This window comes from Neofelis nebulosa, chromosome 10 (assembly GCF_028018385.1).
Source record: "Neofelis nebulosa isolate mNeoNeb1 chromosome 10, mNeoNeb1.pri, whole genome shotgun sequence".
Lineage (NCBI taxonomy): Eukaryota > Metazoa > Chordata > Mammalia > Carnivora > Felidae > Neofelis > Neofelis nebulosa.
Genome location: NC_080791.1, coordinates 105,221,462 through 105,248,252, shown reverse-complemented (window position 1 = coordinate 105,248,252; position 26,791 = coordinate 105,221,462). Strand labels below are relative to the sequence as shown.

The window sequence follows — 26,791 nt, the reverse complement described above, 5'->3', positions numbered from 1 at the left end:
ACTTCGGGCTTGGCAGCCAGCGGCCCCAGAGATCTAGTGTTCTCTGTTTGAGAAGACGTCTTGGAGCGGGGGTGGGGGGCGAAGCGGGGGAGAAGGGTGGCCGCAGAGGGAGGGTGGCGATGGGCTCCGAGGCAGGTGGCAGTTGCGGGCCACACAGTGGCTTCGTTTAGGGTGTGAAGTCCTCTGACCTCAACAGCCACACCGATGTCCCCAGAGGGGTCCGGGGGCCGGACCCTGGACAGAGGATGTGAGGCCCCCTAGTTCTCAGGAAGTAGAAAAGCTGTTATTTACAAAGAACATATTAAACATCCACTGGAGAACTGAGCCCCCACCCCCACGGCAGAGAGGCTCTTCCTTGTTTGTCCTCACTGGGGGCAGAGTCTGAGGACAGAACTGATTCCTCTCGGTGCTGCTCCCCGCGTGTCTGTCTCTGGGCTCTGCCTTTCACGGCCCCCGCACTCAGAGGCGCAGCCGAGCTGTTTGGGGGGTCCTCACTGGGCCAGGCTCCCGCGGCATTCGGCGGCAGGGGCGTAGGACATGTCTGAAGGCACCCTTGCCTCGGTCCATTTCCTGGTTTGGGGCAGAAATAATTTCCAAGGGGCGAATGCAGAGTGTTCCGGAAAAAGGTCGGGCTCTTGCCGTGCTGTGCCTGGTGCTGGTTCTGTGGGGTGAGAAGGGAAGGAAACCTCACACCCTGGAGATGGTTCAGGGAGGTGGGGGGACAGGCCCCAAGCCCCCGATCTGATGGCAGGGACAGAGGGGTGTAGGTCCATCAGGAAGTTCACAGGGGCTCCTTTGGGTGGCCTTCTCAGATGGACTTCTCAGATGGACTAACACCTCAGATGGAGGTGTTAAGGTCGACGATCCTTCTGCCATAATTGCCAAATCAGCGCCATCCCCTAAATTGTTAGCGTTATCCTCTCTCTCCACAGGAGTCAAGATGTGCCAAGTCCCCCGCTCTGGACGGGCAGGGTGGGCAGGAGGGGAGGAACGGAGGGCCGGGGAGCCGGGCTCACCTTTCACAGCCTCTGGGCCCCGTGCAAATCGTAGTCACTGTCGGAGGAGTTATCGGGCTGGGTGGAAACACGATGCAAGGCCCCTTCCAGAGCTGCAGAAAGAACAGAGGCCATTTGCAGCAGGCTCTATCCCCCCAGGCCACAGAGAGAAAGAGAGAAAGCCCAGAAGCCCGTGGGGGTTTGAAGATCACAGGGGCTCTATGAGCTGGTGGCTGGACAGTCCCGGATCTGTTTTGATCAAATCAGCCAGCATTCACTAATGATACTGAACTCCAGGCTCCCTGGGGCTTAATTGTTAGTGCCAGTCAGGGAGCATTCGATACAGGGCTCCTGCAGGCCGCAGATAGCTCTGTTCTGCCTCCAAGGAATCCGAGGGGCCTCGTTTACCATCCGGCCCTCAAGGCCCCGCAGAGAAACAGGCCTGTTAGGTCACAGCGGTGCCGCGGTTAATGGCATCCCCAGCTTCTTCTTCTCTCTAGTTGAGTGGCTCATGGTCTCCGGGGGGACAGCTCAGGCCTGTTAAGGCCGTATCCCTTCCGTACCCTGCTGTGACCGCTGTCAAAGGGCAATCGGAGCGCCCCCCACCTCCCGTCCCCGGGGGCCGTCGCGTGACCTGTGCTCCCACCTGCCTTCATCCCTGGAAGCATCGGCCGCCGCTCACCTGGGCAAGCAGAGATGTGGGAGTTCCTAGGAGGGTGACTGTATTCATTCTCCACGTGTGACACTGCGGGGTTCTCAACCTGGGACCGGACGGTGGCCGTGTGGTTGCGATGGAAAGACACTGAACAGGTGCAGGAGATGGTGTCATTAGCCTGGCTGCTCTGTCCTCTTCCTCCTTCCCCACAGGGGCCCAGAATTTCCATGGCACCCACAGCTCCTGGGATGCATCCCTCTACTCCTTTCTTCTAGGGCAGGCTCACGCTTGCAGGGGTCAGACTTTTAGAGCAGCTGGGGGTTGACCAGCAATCTGATTGGCGGGATGGGCCTTCAGCTGGTCAGTTAGTCATTCATCAAACATGTATTAAGCAGGGAATTGGAACACAAGTGATAGGGGCAGATGCAGTCCCTCCTCTCCTGGAACTGAGGGCTTTGTCTTGTAAAACAAAACAGAACAGGACAAAAACCCTCCACGACACGGAGCCTTCTTGAAGGATCTGACCCTTGACTTGCAAAAGGGAAGGAAGAACGTGGAGTGGAAAATGGGAGGGGGCCATAATTCCATCCGTTAGGGCGGTCTAGGAGAGAGGATGAAGAATGACGGTAGAGGACGGGCTAGCTGCTTCAAAATGTTTTTGGCCTTTTAAAGTTGTTCCGTGATAAAGCTAGCTTGGCCAACCTTTCTTGCAGAAATGCCCGTTAAGGTTCTGATAAGTCCTGAAATAAAGAACCAACTCTAATTTTGCTTAACTCCTCCACGTCTAAACCTATGTGATCATGGAGTCCTCCTTTCGGAGCACCACCTGTTCACACCTGTTGACCACAGCCCCACCTGAGGACACCTGGTGACCACAGCCCCACCTTAGGTGAGCACGGTGGAGGTCAGAGGCCTCAAGTAGCTGCTGGCTCCTCCATCTGTGGTCAGCAGTGAGCCGTGACCCCTGTGGACACTGGCTGGGGCTGAGGGAGGACCTTGCCTCTGGGGACACTTACTGTTCTGGTTCATTCCTGTCGGGCCAATCCACTGGCGCTGCTTCTTCTGGCGGACTGGGCGACAGACAGGAAAGGCACGTGAGGACAAGGGCTGGGCAGGGATCGTGGGAGGGAAGGATGGGGGGAGTAGGGGGTGAGGGACTGGAGAAGGGAGGCAGGTGCAGCTGAAGGCAGGACTGCTGAACTTTGACCCCTGAAGTCTTTCAGGGTCTCAGTTTTCTGACTTGCTCAGGACGGTACCTGGACCAATCTCATGCCGAAGGAGCTGGTCTAGGGGCTGCTTCTCTAAGAGAAACAACCACAGGGCTTTAGAACCAGAACCTAGGAGGGCGCTGGGGACCTGGCCAACACTGTACCCCTCCAGGCCTTCTCTTTTCAGCCTCTCTAATCTCGCTTCCTGTCCCTGAAGAATTTTCTCCAGAGTTCTGCAAGGCTAGGATAACAGCCCCCTATATTCACGACAATCGCCCATTAGATGGATGAACAAACTGAGGCTCAGAGAGGAAGCGGCACAATCAGCATCCTGTGGCCGCTAGGGGGTGGAGCCAGGCCTGGGACGTATCCCCGGAGGCTGGGGGCGTGCCCCAGGCTGAAGAATGGCCACGCCCGCCCTCCCCCGGTGTGCGCCAATCGGCACTTCTTACCATGTTCCTGACTTTCTCTTTCTGTTCCTAAGGGCAGGAGAGGGGTGGGGCTGGGCGGGGCTGGGTGGCGAAGCAGAGGTGCCCTCCCGCCCACCCGGCTCCTCTTAAAGGGGCTTGAAAGGGAGGGCGTTTGGGGCGCCCGCACCTACATTTCTTCACCAGTTTTCGGTAGGCATGAGGGCCGCACACGACCAGCAGCACGGCCAGGAGCACAAGGCCCAGGATGATGCTCATCACGGTGCCTGCGCCCGGGCCTGCTGGGTTTGGGTCATGGCCTGGGGGAGACAGAGACGTCAGGGCGGTCCTGCCCGGGGTATCGGAACTGTAGGCTCAGAGAGAAGCTACTGGCCAGTTGGCTCCCCCGCCCCATCTGTACCCCTGCCCTTCCCTCTTGCTCCTTGCAGTAATTCACCAGCTTGTCCGGAAGGCAGTTATCTCCTCCTCCTCCTCTCCCCACTATCTCGAATTCTCTGTTACCCATTCATCTGTCCCCCATCTGTCATCCAGCAATTCATCATCCAACTATCATTTGCCACTCTTGTTATCAACTATTTAACTTCCTACCCTTGCCCATTGCTTATAAGTGATCACCTTGCCATCATATTCTAATTGCCATCCATCCATCCATCCATCCGTCCATCCCTCCCTCTCTTTCACGCATTATTCTATTACCATTTCTCTCTTGCTTTTCTATCTTCCATCCTGGAAGAGTAGAAGATAGGATGAAAATTCCCTAGTTCATTGTGGTCAGTCTCCTATGTGCCGTTCACGTTCACTGCTGAGCACAGTCGCCCCTTCTCCCCCATTTGCCACCTCTCCATCCTTTTCTAGGGCTCCGGGGCTCCTGGATCCTGTCCTTCAGCAACATGCTCACTGACTAGGTTCTAGAGAGAAAACCCACCGTGGGCTGTGGCCAACTCACATGTGACAAACACCCTCCTACAGTAGGCTTTTTTCTCTTGAAGCTGATAGCACTGGGACAGCTTCTCCTGGGGACAGAAGAGCCCATGGGAGGTCTCGATGGCATCCAGCACCCGGTAGGAGTCGACGCTGCCGCACTGCAGCTCCTGGCACACCTCCTCCCACCGCGCCGTGCCCTTGGGCCGGGGGCTGTCGCACAGGACTTCCCACTGCTTGCCCTGGCGCACCTCCACGGATCCCTCACACAGGCTGCGGCGTCCCACCAGGCGGCTCTGCACCTTGGGCTGGAAATCTGGAGAGGGGACGCAATGGAGGTCAGGTGGGAGGTTTGGAGGGAGCTCCCTTGGCCCCTGGCCTACACGCCCCGCCACGGGGGCCCCAGGTCGCCGGCCAAGAGGGGGCCCCGGCAGAGCCCAGCTCATGGGCGGCTGGGAGCACCTTTCTTCCTGTCCTTCCCTCCTTCTTGCATCTTCTGGCATTTCCCCCATCAAGCTCTTTCCCTGGCACCTCTGGGCAGCGGCCGGTAGCTATCTGGAGGCCTGCGGGCACCGGCGCTTTCAGGGGAGAATCTGGCGGAGGGGAGACGCCCCCGGCAACCGCGGGAGGGAGCAGGTGGAGGTAAGAGAGGAGCAGCGAGAAACAGGCTCCTCCTGGGTCCACTTCCCTCTGGGAACCATTCTCATTTTCCTGCTGCTCCTTGGGGGAGGGGGCCGGATGGGAGTGCTTTTCCCGAAAGGAGAAACTGAGGCCCGGGATGGGACAGAACCCAGGAATCCTCTGCCCAGCCTCGAGGGGTGGGCTTTCATGAAAGGGCCTGGTCCTTTCAGAGAGAGACACCGAATCCATTTCTGCTTGTCAGGGTGGGGCCTGGGGTCCACTGCTGGGGTCCTCAGCTGAGGCCCCCCCCTGAGCCGAGGCTCAGGGTAGAGTGACTTGTGATCTCACCGGCTTGGCCAGTTTCCATAGCAACATCGGTCTTCAAGGCCCCAGTAAGTGTTCTATTTAGAAAAGCCATTCAAAGGCAAGGCCTCTGGGTCTGTTTTGCAGGCTGTAGCCTGCTGGAGGGCAGGGGTGGGTGGGGCTGAGAGCCAGAAAGGTTTTTTTCCCTCATCAGGCCAGGAAACCCTGGGCCTGGGGTGGGGGTGGGGGGCGTGGAGGGGGCTGCTTCTACCTGGAGGGGCAGTGTTTTCACTCATTCACCATAAGTATCCACCTGGGCTGGGGGTGGGGAGGTTGGCGGATGGGGAGGGGAGGAGTGGGGGTGGGAGCAGGTCTGCTAACGGGATAGCCCAGTGGTCCAGGGCAAAGCTTCCTAGATTCATGCATGCACCTCCCGCCCCGCCCAGGACCCTGCTGAAATGCAGATCCGGGTCAGTCCAGGACCACACCTTAGGCAGCCAAGGCTGAGACAGGTGGGGGCCTGGAGTGACACCGCTGGAGTAGAAATCCCAGCTAGTGCTCTGGGATGCTGGGCAAGACATTTAACTTCTCTGAGCCTCAGCTTCCTCATCTGTAACGTGGGCATAATAGCAGCCACTTCCTTGGGTTGTTGTGAAAATGAACGAATGTCCTGGGAGCGTCCCTGGCCCCATGTGAGTCCCGGGGAGGTATGACTTCTTACAGTCTGGACTCCACTAGAACCCTCCGGGGATGGGAACCCACCGCCTCCCAAGGCGTGCTAGGATTATTCTCAATCTGACCTGCGGTCCTGGTTTTGGGGTCCCCTAGGCCTCCCTCTTTGGCCTCCTCCCCTCAGCCACGTCGGATACCCAGGCTTCTGGTTGCCCTCTGTGCAGGAGCCTCCGCAGGAAGCTCTCGGAGGACCTGCTCTGGTCTCTCTCTGCCTGCTGCGCCTCGGGGACCTCCCGCTTGTCACCACCGCTCCACCCTCTTCGGTCTCTGGGATTTACAAACTCCCCTCCGGCAAGGCTGCTTCCCCTCCAAGCGCCTCGTCTGCTCTGGTCCTTGGCACAAGTCACAGCTCCCACCTAAAACGCCCTCTGTGCTCTGCTCCCCCCAAACCCATGCTCCTCTCCTCCTTCCAAACCTACAGGGAGACCTGGCTTCGTCCTGGAAGTCCTGCTGACCCCACCTTCCTGAGCGGCCGCCATGCCAGCAATGCATTGGGCTTGTTCGGTGTCACTTTGCAGGGACTCCCCAGGCGCTGGGTGTTGAGTTGCAGCCTCCCCACCCGGGCCTCTGTTTCCCTCCCGTTCATAGTGCCCAGTGCCCTGTGCTACATGCAGGGGTTTCCAGACACAGGCGTTGACTGACCGTCTGGGGGCGCCCCGTCCGGTCCTCACCGGGCCTCACTCACCAGAACAGACGATGGCCAGAGCTTGGCCGCCCTCACGGGGCTGGACTTTACTGAAGCACTGCTCCAGGGAGGCACAGCTCGTGTTCTGGATCTTCCATCGAATTGGCAAGGGCCTGCTCTCCTCTGGGTCTTGGGCCCTGGCGGCGTCCTCCTCTGGCAGATGCTTCAGGAAGGAGCCGCACTGGAGGGCCTCACAGATACGGTTCTCCAGGTCCTGGGTCTTGTCCTGCGCCTCGTAGCTGATGGCACCACCCCGGCTGCCCCAGTAGAACTCCACGACGCCGGCACATCGCAGGCCCCCGGGCCCTGCCACCAGCTGCAGCCTGGGAGGGGCTGCGGGGGGAGACAGAGGGCAGCAGGCCTGAGCTCGGCGGGGCTGGCAGTGGGGGCTTCCTTGCTCCCGGCCCTTTGGCTCTAACACAGGGACAAATGGAAGACTGGCCGACAGCCGTGGGAGGTGGTGAGGCCCCATATTGCACGGGACAAACACGAAGCCTTTCCACGTTCGTCTGAAACTCAAAGGCAACTGGGCATCCTGTGTTTTCATTGGCTAAATACAGCACCCTGCCCCCAGGGACCTCGGAATCCTCTTACCTGTGGGCTGTGGAGTGGTTGTGGGTGGGGGGGTCGTGGGAGGAGGTGCTGTCCTGGGCGGCTCTGCAATAAAACACACTCTGGTGAAGGAGGGACAAGAGCCCTGGGGAGGGAGGACTGGAGGTTTCAGGGAGAGAATGTGGGATCGGGGGGAGCGCTGGGAGCCCCTGGCAGTTTTGAGAAAGACCTGGAAGTCAGGATTTAAGTGCCACTGGCCCCGTGAAGCCCACTTGCCCCACACATTGTCTCTAGGCCTCCTGTGGGGCGGGCAGCACCAGCCCATTTCACGGTGGGTACAATGAAGGTTAAGGGGAGACCTTAATGTTAGCAATTGGCAGAATCCGCTTTTGGGCCTCTTCCCTCCCACCAGACAGGTGCTCCCTCCCCCAAGCCCTCCCCCTCCAGTCCCCCAATGGTGTGTGTTTCTTTGGGGGGGGAGGTTGTTGTCAATCAGGAGCTCCCTTCCACCTGCCTGCTCAGGCCCCAGATCCCAGGCCCCGGGGCAGCCTCCTCGGGGCTGGTACGCAGGCCGAGCACACTGTGTGGCCGGCTAGTTACCCACCCAGGCAGATCAGGCCCAGAGGGTCCCTCTGGTTTGCGTTGCTGAAGCTGCAGTTGGAGAAGGACCCCACGAGTCCGTGGCAGGTGATCTGGTTCTTGGGACTGTTGAAGTCAGGGAAGTGGGCCAAGGCCACGGCCTTCCCGCAGGACAGCAGGTGGCAGAGATTCGAGGCCTGCTTGGGGTCCTCCCAGTGGTTCGGGTTCTTCCCCCAGCTCCGGCTAGACACCGTGTGCCACAGTTCGTTCTTCTTGAAGGAGACCTCCAGCTGGCCCTGGCAGTGCGAGTTGGAGCTTGTCAGTCTCACCTGGAACCCTGGGGGTCAAAGAGGTGTATGCGGGTGGGTCAGGATGGGAAGGGCCCTCCGTGGGGGACCCCTCACGGCCTTCACTCCACCGGGTTCCCATGCCCAGCCAGGCTGTCTTCTGACCAACCCCCTGCCCCCGGCTGCCTGCCTCGATCCTGGGAGCTCCGTCCTCTGGGGCGCTGCGGGGACTTCCCACACACTGGGGCGGTCCCCCGAAACCGGACCCCAGAGGATGGGGCTCGAGACCTCGGAGCCGACGGGAGCTCGGAATGGCAGGTTCTCAGCCCCCGTTCTCCAGCGGGATCGCCCCACTCCTGCAAATTCTGTTTCCATAGAAATAGGGCCTGGCACCCATTTGGATTTTTCTAACTTTTAAATCAATTTTGTGAACACGACTTATACACAGTGAAATGCACTCATTTTAAGGGCACTTGCTCAATGGAATTTGACAGATGTACAGCCACGTGTAAGCACCACCACACTCGAGTTGCAGCCCGTCTCCGTCACCCGGAAAGTTCCCTGGTGTCCCTTGGGCAGTCAGTTTCCCTGAATCCCGCCTCAGGCGACCACCGATCTGCTTTCTGTCGTGAAAGAGGAGTTTTGCCTCTTCTCAGAGGTTATGTAAGTGGTCTCGTTACCGTGTGTTTTTGGTTTTGCCGTTCTGTGTTTTTTGTCTGGCTTCTTTCTCTCCGTGTTTGCGGTTTCTCTGCATCCTGACATGTCTCACCTTCCTTTCTATTGTGGAATAGTGTCTCACTGCGTGGCCAGGCCACTGTCTGTGTATCGAGCTGCCATTTGGTTGCGGTGAACAAAGCCGCACGGAACATTCCTGAACGGATGTCTGTCTGTAAGGGTACGTGTTCCGTTTCTCTTGGGTGAATACCTAGGAGTGGAATCGTTGGATGATAGGTAGGAACACGGAGGGTGTGATTTTATAAAGCTCCGTGAGAGGGAGAATAAGGGTATATATTTGCTTCTGCGTAGATTCTGAAAAGGGAGACAAGAAAGGAATCCATGTGGCCGTCACCTGGGGTGTTAGGGTGAGGGAAGGACTGGGCAGATGGGAAACAGAAATGGAAATGAGATTCTTCACTGTAGGTCTTTTTATATTTTTAACGTTTTAAGCCAGGCAACTGTATTACCCTATTCAAGACTTTTTTTTTTTAATGTAAAAAGATTTTTCCAAGTGATTGGGAGGTAGAGATTTTCCCTGGTTGGAAACTTATGGTCAGGCTGCCTTTTTCTTCTAGGCTTGGGGAGCAGAAGCACGGGGCTCGCTAGGGCTTGCCAAGGTCACTAGACTAGTTAGAGACGAAGGGGACTTGTTCCAACACCTGACACTGGCAAGATATTCTGAAGCTTTCCCTCCAGTGAGCAGACTAACTGAATCCCCACCAGGGAACAGATTTTTCTCCCCATTTTATAGGTGGGGAAATTGGGGCTTATAGAGGACAAGCCACTTGCCAGAACTCACAGCTAGGATGCCTCTGTAGGCCCGCCAAGGCCCCTGCGGCCCCTTCTGGTTGCACATGGCTTCGTGAGACTCTGGCCACGTTTATCCCAAAATACATTCAGCAAGATGTTATCTTAGAAGATGTGAAAGCGTGAGGTCTGGGGTGAAGTGAATCTGAGAACTACTGAGTTAAAAAACAAAAACAAAAACATTTAACAGGTTTCTTCCCTGCAGGACTTCTCAGGGGCTTTCCTAGCCGGCACACTGGTTCAGTCTCCAGTGAGTGACATGATGTTGCCTACCTTTTATCCAACATGTTCCATGGAACCTTGTTTGGGATACACTAGCCTCTTAAAGTCCAACCTCGAAGGCAGGGCATTCGATCTACTTTACAATCTTGTGCCGCCTTTCTGTGCGGCCTCGGCTGCAAATACATTTGACCAGGGAGATCCGGCAGGACTGAGAAGGAAACAGGACTCTGCAGGGTGCATTTATGGGCCAGTATGTTTTCTCTGCAGGGTGAGTGGGTTATAATGATAATTATCATGAGGACTGGCATTTTGTATGGTGCCTTACAGCCAACGAGGGCATCCATCCGCACATGGGCATCTAAGTGTGTGTGTGTGTGTGTGTGTGTGTGTGTGTGTGTTGGGGCTCACTCCCTCTGTGGGGTGGGGTTCACCCTGGCAGGTCCCCCTACAGCCTGATGGAATCACAGCCCCGCCCCACCCCCCGTCACCCCCTGCTCCAGGCCTCTGTATGGCCCTTCCTTACCTGAGTTCTCCAAGTTGGGCCCTCCCAGGCAGGAAGTGACTGCAGAAAGGAGAGAGGAAGATCAGGAAGTGGAACCTCCTTCCTGCCAGCACCCCCCCCCCCCTTACACCCTGAGCACACAGCCTGAGCAGTGGCCTCTTCTGCGCCCCCCAATATGGGGTCCAGAGGCAGGGAGTTTCATACTACACGTCAGAACCCCTAGGAGGGTCGTGAAACCAATTTCGTGGGTTGCAACGGTCAATTTTTTTTCCTGTTTTTAAACTTTTCTTTTAAAACGAACGTCAGTAACATTGATTTGCCTTTAGCACACAGATCTATAAATGTTAACACATACATAGATCCGTCTGATCACCCTCCTGGTCAATGTAATATTTCCATTGCCTCCCAACGTTTCCGCAGGCTATCCCCTTGTAGCGACGTGCAGGCTTACAACCATTAATCTCTTAAAAATTATTTAGTAATAGCAACCATCAAATCTTGACAAACTGAAATGAACTAGAACAGAGAACGGCTGTGAAGATAGGGATCACTTCTTAGTGCATTCGGCTGCAACGTAAAACTGTCACGGGCGTTGCTTTCAATCTAAAAAAAAAAAAGGTTCGAAATTCAGGGGCGCCTGGGCGGCTCAGTCGGCTAAGCGTCCGACTCAGTTTCGGCTCAGGTCGTGGTCTCACAGTTTGTGGGTTCAGGCCCCGCATCGGGCTCTGCGCTGACAGTGTGGAGCCTGCTTGGGACTCTCTCCCTCTCTCTCTGCCCCTCCCCTGTTGGTGCTCGTTCGTGCACTTGCTCTTTCTCTCTCTCTCTCTCTCAAAAGTAAATAAAGCCATTAAAAAATAATTAAAAAAAAAAAAAAGCTTGAACTTCCTGGTTGTAGAGAACCAGAGAAATGACCCGGAATGGGCAACCCGGGCAACATTTGTTACTTCTTAGTCTCCCCATGGTGGGATAGGAATGGCAGCGATTTATTTTTAACAGCTCCCAGCTCCTAGAGGAGGAAGTCGAAGCTCAGAGAGGTTGGGGCTGGCTCAACGTAAGGCACAAAGGGGTCAGGGCCACTGTCCCAGCGAACACGGGTCTTAGGGATCTGGCCTCCCCTCTGGCGTGGCTCCTGCCCAGGCACGTTCGACGGTAACGTGGGCCAGTTGGGACGTCGGGCCTTCTCCCAGCCCCTTCTGACTGCAGAGTGGGAAGCTCACGGAGCAGCCTGTGGCCAGTTCATCTGTGGCTGCCGTGGAGGTTTGATTTGGGCCGGCAAGGGACGGGGCGGGGGGCACGCTCGTGTGGCCTCAGAGCCCACCCCCCGGGTTTGCCACTCAGGTTTGTCAGGCATGAAGTAGGTGCTTTGATTTCCATCTGCCTGACTTGCTTTCTCGACTGGGATCCAGGGTCACTACTTTACAGAGCAAATAGTTCCGTTAAGTTGCTTTGGGGAAATTACTGTCGGGTGTTAAAAATGTGTTTTGAGCGCCTGGGTGGCTCAGTCGGTTAACCGTCTGACTCTTGACTTAGGCTCAGGTCGCGATCTCACAGTTGTGAGTTTGAGCCCTGTGTCTGGGCTCACTGCTTTGTCAGTGCAGAGCCTGCTTGAGATCCTCTGTCCTCCTCTCTCCACAGATCCTTTCTCTCTTTCTCAAAAATAAGTCAAGACGAAAAAGAAACATAGGTGTGTTTAAAAAAGCCTGTTTTTGCCTGAGTGTTCTGGAGGTGGTGGTAGCATTTTAAGGGAAGACATGCCCCAGCCAGCCAGCCCTCTCCCCGCAACCAAGACCCCTTGTGATAAAGCCGTCACGGCACCGTGATGCTCAGGGCCGGTGTCACCGCTGGTGGAGCTGGTCAGGCCTGGGGAGGACGGCGGGCCTGCCGGGGAGGAATGGCTGCCTATCTGGGATGCTTGGAGAGCCAGGGAAAAGCAGTCTCACCACTTCTCTCTCCCCCTGGACACCGTCATATTCCCAAGGTCACCACAGTCAACATTCATTATTAACAGAAGCGAGCAATTATTGAGCACCTACTGTGTGCTCAGCACTCAGGGCGGTTCCTTACGGACATCATTATTAATCTCCCATACGGCTCCATGATGTGAGTTGAATCCAATCATGGTGTAGATACTGGGAGAGGGGAAAATGCTCTGTCCAGGCAGACACTGCCAACAACTGGATTCAAACTGTGAGTTTGCCTTCCGAACCCATGCTCTCTGTCACCTAGTTGTGTCTCCAAAGTGCCGCGTTTGGGGATGCGGAGATGAACGTGCCCGAGGCCCTGACCCCGAGGTGCTGGAACCCTCAGACATTGAATCCTCTGCGGGCAGGGGGTGGACCAGACCATTCTGGCAGATCTCACACAGAATGGCCCAGGCCCTGCTTAGAGAACATTCTTGGGAAAGACTGAACAAACTAGAGAACCAAGTAAAGTCCCTAAATGCTCTGTGGAGGAAGGGCGTCTAGGTAGCCCAGGGCTTTGTCCCTCTCTGGGTGCCTGATGTTCTAAGTAGGGCAGCATTTCCTGGCTCGTCCCTCATCTGGGCATCTGTATTCATTAATTCTCTCAAACTTCACCATAGCTCTATGCAGTAGGCATTATCGTTTTGATCCCCATCTTATGCGTGAAGAAATGGAGAAAGATTGGCCAACTTGCCAAGCCGCTGATGACCGTTGGGGCCGGTTCTCCAAGCCAGGCCATCTGTCACAGACTCTGCGCTCTTGACTGCTGGGTCACACTGCCTCCCCTCCCTTCAGAGGGAAGGCTGTGACAGCCTGCCCCGTGTTTCACCAACATCCTGCATGCTTCGGGATGTGCAAACCTGATGAGAGGGAATGGACTTGAAATTCCATTCAGTTAGTGAAACGTGCCATGGGGAGGCTTGTCCACGAACTTGCTCTGTGACCTGGGCCAGCCTCTCTGGACTTGGCTTCCTCACTGTAAAATGAGGAAGTTAGACTCCATGATTCCTCACCTTCCTCTCGGTTCACACCTCTCTGATCTATAATCTTTAGTTCCTGGTGTATCTCAGTGGCTGGCAGGGGGCCAGGCAGAAGCGGACGCTGAGATTCTGTGTGTCCAGTGACAGGTTCAGGTTTATCATTGTCCATGACATTTTTTTTTCATTCTTTTAGCTGCTTCTCACAGGGGTCCGACCAACAACCTCCTTCCCTGGGACCCTGCAGACTGTGCTCAGGTTCTCTCTGAGATCCCCTGGGGCTGCGGCTTAGCCGGCCCCCCGCCTGCAGCCTGAGGCCCAAGGCTCTATGGCTGCAGAATCTGCAAACTGAAGCCTGGAGCCCCGGGAGACCATGAGGGACGAGAGGCATGGACGCGTGGTGTCATTTCCTAATCCGCCATCCACAACTACGGCCGAGCAGCTGGGGCCAGGAATGAGAATCCTCCAGAGGCCCCTTCCCTCCCCTGTCAGCCTTCCCCCGGAGCCCCACTATTTCGGACTTGGAGTGGCTGAGCCCAGGCAGAGTGCATGGCTGAGAAAGCCCGAAAGAGAGAGAGAGACAGAGACAGAGACAGAGACAGAGACAGAGAGATACAGAGACAGGTCGTGTTTTCGCTCTCCCGGCCCCTCTCTTCATCTCCGCATTTGCAGAGCGAGGCACCCTACTGTCACCCCGTGTCTGAAGGGCCCCCGCTTCAAACACATGATGGGTTCTGCAGCAAAGCACATAAATTTTCACACTAGGTGGGACGCGCGAGATTATAAATAGCCCCCCATTTGTTCAGGTCAGGATTTGCCCCAAGGGCGTTTTCCAGAAATCTACAAACGTTTTCTTGGGGGGGTTGGAATCGCAGATGCACATTCGTGGGCCCGTGTTAGCGGTTCCACTTGGCAGTACTCAGCAGAGCTGGGACTGGGCCCAGGCTGGCCAGCCCCGGGCTCACTCACAGGCCCTGCGGGGACCCACGCACATTTGTCTTTGCAGCCACCATACGCTGGCAAAGCAGTGGAGGCATGGCGGCAGGGTCCCAGGGAGGGGCTGGGACACCACGGATAGTCACAGTGACAGCGAATGTCGATGGAGCTCTGACCTCGAGCAGACCCCAGGGTGAGCTTTCTTCATGGCAGACCCCACCTCCTCCTGACAGCCTCACTGAAGGGGGCCGTCACCACCCGGTTTCCCGGATCAGCCAGCGGACGGACTTCGTGGGGCTTGGAGGTCCGATGCTCCATTTTGCCATAAACAACGATTCCCTTGAATAGTCCACACACGTCTCACCGATTTACAGCAAACACCACACGTTGGGCTGCCTTCTGGGGGTGTTCTGGATTTTTCTTCCTTTTGTCCTCTGATGAGAGGCTCACTTGGAAGGTCAGAAGCCCCCCTTTTCTGAAATGAACGCTAATCAGCGGAGCCGTGTCTAACCCGAGTCTGTATCAAGGCTTCAGGGAAACAGAGATCACAAAGGCCCCCAATTCCGTTTCTCCATCGAGCACCAGACGAACTGGTTGGTTTTTGATCAGGAGTCTTTTTATGTGCAGAACGTGGAGAGTCACACAGTTTGTGCCAGAAGAAGCCTGAGGGATGCTTCCTGCAGAAGAGACAGCGGATTCGGGCCTCTAATCCTGCTCAAGGGGCCTGCGCCGTCCCACCCGGCAGATGCCGGCCGATCGCCGGCAGGACGACGGGCACGGTCTACACTGTGATCGCTCTCTCGCTGGTGGCCTGCTCTGTCCGACTGAATTTGCCTGAATTTCATGCCACACGTGCGTCTCCAAGGTGACAGCGACAAGCCCTCCGTTTTGTTCAGAGCTTTGCACATCCCAAAGTTTTTTTGTACCCACAGCCCCGTGAGGACGGGCCCATGCTCATTCTCATTTTTCAGATCGGGAAACTGAGGTTCAGAGAGGTCGAGCGACTTGCCCAAGGGCACACAGCTTGCTGATGGTGGGGTCAGGACAAGAAATACCATCATCTTCACTTGATAAGGCCCTATGGGAATCTGCCACCGGGAGAACAGGGAGCCTGCTTACCCCTGGCGTACAGATAGGGGAAACTGAGGCCAGTGAGGGAAGGGCTCACTCTAGATACCTCCATGGGAGTCTGTGGTGGTGCAGGACCCTTTTAGCCTCTGCCAACCACCACCAATTCCCTACCCTGTCCCACCGCACCTGTCCCAGCTGTACCCCAAGGGAAAAGGGAGTCTCAGTGTCCCTGTGGGAACCGGATGTGATGATGATGGTGGTGGTGGTAGCTAGGGAGGAAGCGATTCAGGGCCATCATCTCTCATCATCCCTCAAAACCCCAAACCAGAAGTCTTTTTCTGGTGCATTTGGCGGGAAGGCATTTGCAGCCTTCACGGGTCTCTCTTAGTGCGAATTCGTGTTTCACTGAATGGGAACATGGGTGTTGCCCGACACCTTGTTGGCGTGCAACGAGCACCCAGCACATACACGGTATGACCTGCAATCTGGAAAATTCTGAGTTCCCAAATGATCTGGCCTGAGGCTCGGGATAAGGTGTGTGGACCTGGGAAGGTGAGGGGGACCATTCCTTTCGAGGGCACTTATCCCACTTCCCCTTCTACTCTGCCTGCACGGCCCCTCCCCCACCCGGCTGGGTGCCCACAGGCCCGTCTGCCTGGATCGTCCTCACCAGTCCCACCCAGTGTGAACACTCACTTCCTACAAGCATTTGCCCAAATATTATCTCCTTGTGAGATGCACTGCCCCCTCCCTGGGTAAGCACAACACCCCCACCCCGCAGCACTCTCAATCCCCCAGCCCCACCCCACGCATGACCTCCCAGCACCCAGGCCATCACTGGTCTTCCCATCACACCCCGACTACTATCTTGGATCCACCAGGGGAGGGATCTCGATTGTTCAGTTGTGTCCACAGCACTTAGAATAGTGGCTGGCATATAGTAGGTGCTCAATAAATCCTTGCTGTCTAAATGAATGGATGAGCCACCTTTAACAATTGCATTGTCCCTTAAGGTGGGCACGGTCGTCATCCCTAATTTTGAGATGAGAAGGCTAAGATTCTCGTGTTCTTGTCATCTGTGAGTGGCCCGATAGAAATCAAACTCCAGTCTGCGTTACTCCAAAGTCCCACAGGCCTTCACACACGCACGTGTGCACACAACCATATGCACACAAGGACACACACAGCACGCTCGCACGGTTCATACACGCACCCACAATGCGTGTGCACACACGGAGTAGGTGACCCATCAATTTTATCAGGTGGAGTTGAGGTCCCTCCTCGGTCTCTGTGGGGAAAACCCTGCTGAGGTGTTGGTGCTGGACAGAGTGACCGGAAGGGCCAGGGACAGCCCCTGAGCCCCCAGGTCCCTCTATTCCCTGGGAAAAGCTGGCTGTTTTCTTTGCTCCCAGAACCAGCAAGACCCTCAGCCTCCACATCGTGGAACCGCGGGCCGGGCAGCCTGCTCGCAGCTAGAGCCCCTCTCCCCTCCTCTCCCATGGATGCCCAGCCCCTCTTGGGCCTGTCCTGACCATTGCCTGTGCCCTCGCCAACCCCTGGGGACACTTCCCTCTTTTCTCTGCCCGGCTGGCTCTTTCCTGCATCTGCTTGGCCACTGAGTCTCAGCTGTTGTTGTTTCCTTCGTTGTACTTAGCACGAGCTCTAGAAACTCGGGAGTGTTTGGGTGCTCTTGTCCAGGGCTGGCTGTCCCTAGTGCGTTTACACAGAGCTGGACACATGCTGGATGCTCCATGAATATTCGTAGATGGAGAAACGAAGGCGTGAATAGTCTGTGCAAAGGGACTGGGGAAGAGAAAGATCGATGGCCAGGCTAGCTTCTGGCAAGACTCTGCTTCCCCAGGTCCTCCGTCACCTTGTTTCCTGCTGACTCGACCCTGATGATGATGATGGTCATGATTACTACGACCATCAGTGTTTGCTGAGCACCTACTACCCTCTAACCGACCTTCCTACCAAAAGCCCTACGTTCATTGATTTGTTTAATCCTGATAAGTCTCTATGGGACCCCTGCTCTTTTATTATTCCCATTTTGCAGAGGAGGAAACTGGAGCTGACAGAGTGGTCCGAGGCCGCCCAGCTGGCAAGTGGCGGACCAGAATTCAAACGGCAGAGCCCGTGACCTTGCCATGCTTCAGTGCTGGTGGCTGGGCCGGACCCTCAGGGCTGCCTCCACCCTTCTCCCCCTTCTAGGTGAGCCCCAGGCAGTTTGGGGTTAAGGACAACGACAGGAGGGAGCGGCTGTCACTGTCACCCCAGGTGTACCGCGGGCATCTTCATGCCCCAAAGGTCCCCAAGTTGCTGGCACAACCTTGAAGGCCAGCCAGGAGACGCAGCACCCCCAGCGGTCTGGTGGTGGGGCGTCTCCTCCTGGAATGGCTCAAAGGGTACGTGTGCTGTTTGCCCCCAGCCCCAGCTCTGGCCCTCGGGGTCCCCTGCCCTTGGTGCTCAGATCCGCAGGTGGCAGTTGTGTTTTGCCGCCATTTTCCTACTTGTGGGAGTGGCTTTGGGGTGTCTGTGCTCTTCGGGGACAGGGAGCCTCCGTGACAGCAGGCGTGCTGGGCCGGGGTCGGCTCTGCTGCTCACTAGCGCCGTGCCCCAGGCTTGCCTCTCGGCTTTTCCGGAACTCAGTTTTCCTGACTGTAAAATGGGGGCAATGGGCCCGCCTACCTCATAGGCTGTTGTGACGCTTACAGAAGAAAACGGCTTTACGCGTCTTTTGTAAGCTGTGACCCACCAAACGATGGGAATGTTTATTACCCACCAGTTCACACAAACACACACCGGGAACCATGAGCTCCTGGGGTTCCAGATGGTTCCCATACTCCCTGTGATGGGGCTGCCTCTAAGTCTCCCTGACTCTGGGCTCCACTGGGCTCCACTGGGCTCAGGGAGCTGCCCGATCCTGCCAGGACCTGGCCCCTTGATGGCATTCGGATGGGAGACCCACGGAGCAGGGTCCCTCCCCCAGCCCCAGCTGGGAGCCTGGCCAGTCTCCCTGCTCCAGTCGGGTCAGAGACCACAGGTCAGGGAGAGCTGAGGGACCTCGGGGTCCATCCTAGGAATCCTCAGGGCCAAGGAAGCCCCAGCAGCTCCTCAGGAGGGTCCCACCTCCCTGGGGACATCTGCCCTGGGGACAGAAGGGATGGATCTCTTGCAGTTTCATGTTACAAAGTGCCATGTGAGCCTGTGTGTGTGCACATGGGCCACCGTCTGTGTGCGGGGGGAGGTAAACCTACATTTGGAGACCATGTCTGGCCCGTGAAGACACACACACACACACACACACACACACACACACACACACATTTGTACCTACTCACACACATATACTCAAACGCTACGCCCCAGCCTGTCTGGGAGGGCCTGAGGCTCCCTGCTCAGGCAGGCCATGGTCCCCGCGTCCTTTCCCTCCAAACTGGGAAACTGCAGCCCCCTCCAGTTCCCACCCGTCCTGTAGGCAAGCATCTCTCTCGTCCCATGGTAACCCCCAAACCCTTGAGAAGGGGGGCAGACCTCGTCCAGTTTACCCCCTGCTTTTCATAAATGGGGAGACTACTAGCTTCCATCCACTCCCTCCCAGCAAACAGGAGGCCCCAGACTCACCCACCCCTCAGCTCCTCAGAGGCCCCGGGGGGCTTTCCCGGTGGCCCGAGAGCGGACCCAAGTGCGTGCTCACGCCCTGGCTGGTGGGCCTGGCTGGGGCTCCCCTGGGACAGAGCGAGGGAGACTGGCACCTAAGGGTGCATGTCTGACACGCGCCCAGCTGTGTTCTCAGAGGCGGCCCCCACCCTGCCTGGGCCCACTGTGCTCGGAGCATCATCAGAACTGCCCAGGAGACCGTGAGTCCCCGTCCCTGGTGCATCCAGGTAAAAGGTGGGCACTCAAGGTTGGGGGAGGGATGGCGGTCCAGCTGCAGAGGACGCTGGGGCCAGACGGGCGCTGGACGACTTGATTTCTGGGTTGAGAGTTTGATGGGGCACGGGTCCCACCTGGAAGGGTGCGGGAGTGAAGCAGAATGGGGGACGTGTGGGGAAGGGATGGGGTGGGGGGGACCAGCAGCGCGGCCCCAGCCCTCCCTGATGCTCCAGAGAGGTGCCATGCGGGCCTGAGTCAGACCAGAACAACAACTGGCATCTTCTCCCTTGCACCCCTGAGTCCCAGTACCCGGTACATGCCCCAGGCGGGGTACTCACCCAGCACCCCCAGCAGGTACAGGGCGGCTAGTGGTGGTTGCTGAGACCCCATGGGCGCGGCCTCCTCCTGCCTCAGCCTCGCCAAGCTCGGCACCTGTGGGCGCAGGGTGTCTGGTTCCCTTGTCTCCCTCTCAGGGAGGAGGGGTGGGGCGGGCCGGCGCGGGCAGGGGTGGGACAGGGGAGCAGGCAGCGTGGGGCCTGCGTCATCCGTGTTTGAAGTTGAACTGTCAACTTCCTCCTGGCAAAACCATCTGCCCCAGTTCGAATGGCGGCCCTGGCCCCTGCCAGCTTCCTGCCTGAGGCGCGCCGCGCTGGGGCCGCGTCCCCCCACCCGACCGCAGGACGCCGGGCCAGGCTGCGGGCCACACCGCCTGGCGGGGGTGCCACGGCGTTGGGGAGCTCTCGGCAGGGCTGCGGAGAGGGAGGAGGCCTGGCCCCCACAGAGGGGAGGCCCGAGGGGGGACTGAGGGGGCAGGGGACCAGTCCCCGAGGCAGGGGTCGCACTGAAATGGCACTGAGCTGCGCTAGGTGGTGAGCAGGGGAGGTGGGGGGGAGGGCCCCACATCGGTTCCAACCGCAGGCACAGCGGTGAAAAACCAGAGGAGGCCCTCGGCCACCCCTTCCTGGGGATGAGGTGGGAATTTGAGGTGACTCCCCCGCAAGAAACGGGTCCCTCCACGGATGCTGGGCTCGCGTCGGGCGGCGTGCGTGTGCATGTGAGTGACCGCCGTGTCGGTGCGTGTGATCTCCACGTCAGCGTGCGTGCGTGCGTGTGCGTGCGTGTGCGATCGCTAGGTCAGTACGCGTCATTTCTATGTTGCGATGTGGCTCCCGCAAGTGCTGGAGTCAGCCTTTGGCCTGTTGGGGAAAAGGCAGGGTGGCTGGGTTTCTGCAAATTATCCGGGTTGGGGGGGGGGGGGGGGAGGGGGGCGGCGGGACCGGGCGCAGGGGAAGGGCCGCAGCACCCCCCCCCCCCCCCCCCCCCAACCCCAGGGGCCTGGGCCGGGTTCAGTCCCTCTGCACTCCAGGGCGGGGTAGACCCAGACCCAGGCTCCTTGGGGTTTCTTGTACCTGAGCCCTCTGACAAGGTTCAGAGACACAACACGGTTGACCGTGAAGAAGTGTGGCCTCCCTTCCACACCCGTTCCACCCTGCTCCTGCTGGGCCCCCTCCTTCTCTGCGCCCTAAGATTGCCCCAGCAGCTGCTCGACACCTGCCTGTTCCCCCACCCCCCACCGTCCCTCATTCAACACCGTCCTGTCTCCTCTCGGAGCATTTCAGGTGCTTTGTATCCGCTCATCGGAGGCAAGAATTGAGGCCCGGGTCAAAGGCCGAGGACCCCCAAGATAGTCATGATGTGGGGGACACACTGACCACCTCATACAGGATTCAGAGGGACCCCCTTCCCCTCCTCAGAGGTGACTCTGCATTAGCATCAGCTAACCCTTCCAGGGCCTGCCGCCTGCCCTCACATCCTTCCTTCCTGTCCTGTGACTCTGGAAATCCCAGAACTTTTATTCATTTCATTCGGCAAAATTTTGCCCCCCGCTACCCACCAGGGACGCAGAGGTGAAGGAGACAGAGATGGGCCCCACTCTGCCCACCGAGGAGTCCGGGGCCCCTCTGGAGAATTTTTCTCTTAAAGACTCCATGTTTAGAAAGCTTTTATTGGTGGGGCGCCTGGGGGGGCTCAGTCGGTCGAGCGTCCGACTCTTGGTGTCGGCTCAGGTCATGATCTCACGGTTCGTGAGTTTGGGCCCCGCATTGGGCTCCGTGCTGATGGCTCAGAGTCTGCTTGGGATTCTCTCTTTCTTTCTCTGCCCCTCTCCTGCTTGTGCTTGCTCTCTCTCTCAAAAATAAAACTGAAAAAAAAAAAAGAAAAGAAAGAAAGAAAGAAAGAAAGTTAGTTTTTATTGGTCACACTAGCTTCACGTCTTAAGTGGCCCTTCACACCCTGGGTTACCACACTCTGCTTACATAACTGCACTTTGAAAGGGACAAGGGATTTTACTGAGCATCTAAGTGAGCCCGGGTATGGTCTCTTTTAGTCTTCCCGGCCTTCACGGGGAAGTGGGTGGAGTTTTCCATTTCACAGAGGAGGAAACTGAGGCTCAGAAAGCCATGCACTTGGCCTCAGGAGGTCAAACTTAAGATCTGAACCCACGTTTCTCCGTCTTCAAAACTTTTGCTACTCCCCACCACCCCCACGTACCAAAAGCAAAGGAAACAAACAGAAAATTTGACTTTTTATGTGATCCCTGAGTCTTCATTACAGACAAGTCCGTGGGTTCTAATCCCTTCTGTTTGTTTCTGGAAGGTTGGAGGCAACTCCGGGGCCCCTGAGGCTCGGTTCCTGACCCATCCCAGTGAAAGGGCACCTCCACCCAGCCCAGTGGGCCACCTCCCCTGCCCTCCTCTCGCCCTCCCTCTGGGTGCCCAGCCCCTGAGAGTTGCCCCTCCTGCCTCCCAGGCTCACAGTCCCCCATCAGACCCCAGATCCCAGGTGGGAGTTTCCTGTTCTCAGCATCGAACTTTCCATGACACAAGAGGAAGTCAGCTGAGCTGGGGCTGGGTTTTCCAAGCAGCCCAGCCAGGCGGGCCCGCGTGGAGGCCGAAGGGGCAGGGAGGGGGTTAGCAGCCCTCAGAGCCCGGTATCAGTACCTCCTCGGCCTCTGCCAGAGAGGCGCCTGCCTGTGCCGTCCTGGCCCACACCAGGTAACCCCCGGGGGTGCGCATGCGTCTGTCAGCCGGGCTCTGCGACTCCCCAGCGCCCCCAGGATTTGCCCTCTTGCCAGTGCAAAGGGGCCACTGGGGTCGCCTGGGGAAGGGGGAGGAGCTGAGCCCTGGGAGGCAGAGAGGGGTGGCTGGAGGAGAGGAAGGAGGCCCAGGAATGTGCCTGGTACCTAGTAGGACCTCAGTGTTTGTTGAATGAATGAATGAATGAATGAATGAATCTGTGCAATGGTTGCCAAAGACCTTGGGATGGCCTGGTGGCCAGGGGAGATGCCTCTGCCAGGTGATGGTGGGACGAGCTCTCCAAGCATTTATTTGTGAAATGACTCGGTGACCTGAATCCTTGAAAACCTGTAGTTGGCAGCTTGGAGAAGGGGGTCCCACTGAGAGGATCAGGCTTTGCAGAAGGATACCCCGCCCCCCACACCAGGAAGTACATCCTTTCCCGCCGGCTTTGCTCCTGCTCAGTCAGATCATTGGTGGGGGGTTGGGGCTGGAGGAGGGAGAAAGTGGGGCATGATAAGATCAGATTCCGGTTCTGGATGGGCAGCTGAGGGGCACGCAGGTATGGTGGAGGGGCCCTGGCCCGGGCAGGTGCCAGCGTGCAGATTGCCCCAGATTGTCAGATGGGTGCTGAGGGCCTCGGATGACTTATCTGTAAAATATGGAGTTCCATGATCCTGAGGCCGGTTCTCTTGTTCTAGGAACTCCCCAGGGCTGCGTCAGTTGGTTTTCTGTCCTGGGACCTGAAGGGTTTGACTCTTTCTTTTGTGTGACAAGGCGTCAAGTGCTGGGTTTTTGGCAAAAGGGCAGAGGGCAGAAGATTGGAGGTTATGCTGGAGAGGGGTGTGCTGGCTCTGTGAGGTGGCTCGGTGTGTGCACTTCCCCGAGTCCCAGGTAGGTGGGGCTGCCCTCGAGGGCCTGTCCAGCCTGCAGGGACAGGTCAGGGCACCTTCCCCCCAAATCTTTCCCAGCCCCTCCTGGGAGCTGAGTTTTGCTCCCTGACAATCCTGGGCTCATTTCCTGGTAGTGAAATCTTGGGTGTATGACTCAAGCAAGTTCCCTAGACTCCTCATCTATACATCATGATGGCTTGAAGATAAAACAGAATCATCTGTGTAAAGGGCAAAACACAATCGTGGCTCCGGGAACCTTGATTATATCGTGACGAACATATCAGGGTGGGGACTAGAAGGTTTGGGGGTCTGGAAGCTGACTTTCCCTTCTGACCAGGTGAATGATCTTTGGGCAACTTATTTCCCTCTTTCGAGACTTCCTTTATAAGATGGAGTAGGGGATGATCCCTACGTTGCAGGGCTTCTAGAAGTTTCCATCACAAAGACACGAAGGGTTTGCAAACTCTAGTGCAATCTCTTGGGTGTGAGGGCTGGTCAGCTGAGGCCTTGTCTAGCCCAGTGGACCCCAGGGACTCTTCATACTTCCTTGCTGGGGCTCTGTGCATGCAGGCCCAGAAGATGACCTTGAATGAACCGACCTCCCCTTTCTCTCTGACCCCCTACCCCCACGCGAGTCTGCTGCAGGCGTTCCAGTGGTGTGTGTGCGAGAGACACATCCCCAGTCCCTGGCCCCCTGGCGGGTGTGAATCACATATCTCGGGGACTCAGCGTTCATGGTTTCTCTTCTGTTGCTCCTGTAAGTGAGACTGGATTTGTTCGACCACGGGGCGTCGTTTTGCTGAAGAAAATAAGACCACCGAGTAGAGAGAGTAGGGCAAGTGTTAACCAAGCCCATTTTTCAGATGAAGTAACTGAGGATCAGAGAGGCACGGTGAATTCCCCGAGGCACACAGCCAACTGGCAGTGAGGTTTGGACCGGACCCCCGGGTCTCCTGGCCTATGAGCCACTCTTTCCTGGCACAGCCTCTCTTGAATCTTGGACTTCCCCTGCCCTGTGAGGGTTTTGCTGTGTTACAGTGGAGATTGTGGGGGGCACAGGAGGCCGACAGACACAGCTGTGTGTCCTTGGCCCGCAGCCTCTGCTCTCAGAGCCTCCCTTCCGTGAAATGTTGGATCAGAAGCTGCCCGGAGGGTTGCTGAGGACTGGTTGAGGTCATTCGTGGAAAAGGCACACAGGGGGTTGTCAATGTCGTCGGCTTTAGAGCACCCGACTCTCCGGTCCCGAGAAGCAACACTCAGCCTTCTCAAGTTTCTGGCACCTGTAGGAAACTCTCCCGTCTCTCTTTTTTTTCATTCTCCAACCCAAGCCTTCTCTCCTCAGCATCAAGCACCCGACACCAAGCTATTTCTTGAACAAGTGAATGAATGAACGACAGGGGGGCTTTCAGCATGGGCTCATGAAACAGACTGACAACCCTCAGCCCTGAGCTTCTAGCCTAGTGGGGCCACGACCCGACAGGCAGCTGGGACAGAACACCAGAAGGCCTGGCCCGAGGGGGCATGCAGGAGGTGATATCCCTAGTCCAATCTCTGGCAAAGTCAAAGAAGGCTCCCCGGAGGGGGTGACATCCAGGCTGAGACCTGAAGGGCGAGTAGGAGTTTGCCAGTTTGGCAGTGGGACCAGTTTTTCAGGCTGAGGACGGAAGCTTCTGGGTCCTGTTAGCATACTAACTACAATAACTACAAGTAAGAAGGGTCTCGAAGTTGGGGGTCCTGGGGGTCAGTCCCGGCTCAGCCCCGGGGTGGATTGTCTCCCCCCAGGCCTCAGTTTATTGATGACATAAAGGGGCTGCACCAGATGGTCCCCAAGATTTCTTAAGCTGTGAGTTAAGGCTTGAGATCTTGTGTAAAGGTTGTCATTCACGAGAACCTAAAAAAACCGATACAGGCCCCCCTTTTTTTTTGAAAGACAGAGTTGCAAAAGCCACAACATTAAAAAAAACACCTCATACGCAGTGTTATTTTTAGAGAGCTCTCCTACATTCCCCAGGATGGAAGGCAATATACACAAGGGTGTTTAGGTCCCCTAGGGATAATGAAAACATGGGAAGACAGGGCCGAGGGCAACTAAGTTCCACCCAACTCCAGTCTGGAATGTGATACGGCCAGCAAGAAAGGGGACCTAGACCACAGCATATGACTCGCAGAGACGGCCATTCTGCTCAGTGAAAACGCTCATTTCAGGACAATCTGGGTCTTGCCATCTTATTTTCATAAGATAAAAAATATGAGTGAGTTCAGTAGCCGGACAGAATGTTTCTACGCTACCAGAAAAAGGTTTTGCAGAATATTCATCGAAGTAATGCGAACCGAGGTTAATTGTTGGGGACGGGATTCAATGGAGACGGGGGCGGGGGGTTGGATTGGGCTTTCGTTTTCATTTTATGCACTTCTGTGTAGTTTAGCTATTATTGAAGGACGTGTATTATGATTTTGTGACAAATTAAAAAATAACGTAAGAGGAATTTGCAGAAAAACTTTTAAAGCGAAAAGTCCCATGTAAGATTGTATATCACATATAACATTTTAATATCATTTTCCATTTTCCTTAATAATAAAAACACTGGGTGCTTATTGAGAAAAGTCAGCAAGTACCACAGAGTATAAAGAAAACTAAAACCTCCCATAATTTTGCCATCTAATATGCCAATGTTAATGTATTAGAACATATATTTACATTATTTTTATTATTATAATAATTATACTCTGTTTCAAAATTAATATCACATATATGATAAATATTTTTGTATTATAAAAATATGTATATGTGTATATATTAAGATATATATGCACACAAGCACACAAAGATATATATATATAGATAGATAAATAGATATACACACACACACATGCACACGTAAGTTTATATTTGTAACCTGTTTTTTCTCTTCTAGTATATAGTTTCTCTTCTTGGGTATCTTCCCTTGTCATAGACTTATATAACATGATTTTTTGAAATGGCCTATAATAACCAAGATATAAAAGTCTTGATACGTGTTTAATCTCTATTAACTGGACATTTGCGTTGTTTACCATTTTTTTCTTGTTACTATTAAAAGTAACTATGTGCTGAACATTTCTGTGCAAGCATCTTTAAAAAATATCCTTACTCTGTTTAAGTAGAATTATTTGAATCAAAGATTATGGCCAATTTATTTATTTAAATTAAAAAAATTTTATTTTAGAGAGAGAATGTGTGAGTGGGGGAGAGGGGCTGAGGGAGAGAGAGAATCCCAAGCAGGCTCCGTGTGGAGCCTGACTTGGGGTTCAATTCCACGACCCTGGGATCATGAACTGAGCTGAAAGCAAGAGTTGGCCTATCAAGCAGGCGCCCCATGGCCATTTTATGTTATCTTATTTTTTATTTTAATTTTTTTAATGTTTATTTATTTTTGAGAGAGAGAGAGACAGGGAGAGAGAGAGAGAGAGAACAGGAGCGTGCACACACAGGGAAGCGGCAGAGAGAGAGGTAGACAGAGGATCCAAAGCTAGCTCTGTGCTGACAGCAGAAAGCCCAATGAGCGGCTCAGACTCACCCTGAGATCATGACCTGAGTGGAATTCAGGGGCTTAACCGACTGAGCCACCCAGGTGCCCCTGGCCATTTTAAATACCAAAAGCCTTTGAAAAAAAATCGAATTAGTGGGGCGTCTGGGTGGCTCAGTCGGTTAAGCGTCCGACTTCTGCTCAGGTCATGATCTCACAGTCCATGAGTTCGAGCCCCGAGTGGGGGTCTGTGCTGACAGCTCAGAGCCTGGAGCCTGCTTCG

The 26,791-nt window shown here is 55.8% G+C and overlaps 1 protein-coding gene and 1 long non-coding RNA gene across 2 annotated transcripts in view; one reads left to right on the top strand and one right to left on the bottom strand.

The window, feature by feature from the left end:
* Window positions 1–261: 261 nt before the first annotated feature.
* On the bottom strand, window positions 262–19,531 carry CD5 (CD5 molecule). The gene is made up of 11 exons (XM_058689200.1): window positions 19,374–19,531; window positions 10,236–10,274; window positions 7,705–8,016; window positions 7,143–7,205; window positions 6,549–6,881; window positions 4,233–4,523; window positions 3,460–3,585; window positions 2,667–2,720; window positions 1,678–1,797; window positions 1,017–1,108; window positions 262–661 (listed from the first exon to the last, which is right to left on the bottom strand). The coding sequence occupies exons 1-10, from the start codon at window positions 19,423–19,425 to the stop codon at window positions 1,020–1,022; spliced, it is 1,479 nt and encodes a 492-aa protein (XP_058545183.1). The 5' UTR covers window positions 19,426–19,531; the 3' UTR covers window positions 262–661; window positions 1,017–1,019.
* Window positions 19,532–21,999: 2,468 nt separating this feature from the next.
* Window positions 22,000–26,791, top strand: part of LOC131487964 (uncharacterized) — a 47,414-nt gene continuing 42,622 nt past the window's right edge. Inside the window, exon 1 of the long non-coding RNA XR_009250032.1 lies at window positions 22,000–22,088. This is a non-coding gene — a long non-coding RNA (uncharacterized LOC131487964). The remainder of the gene's footprint in view (window positions 22,089–26,791) is intronic.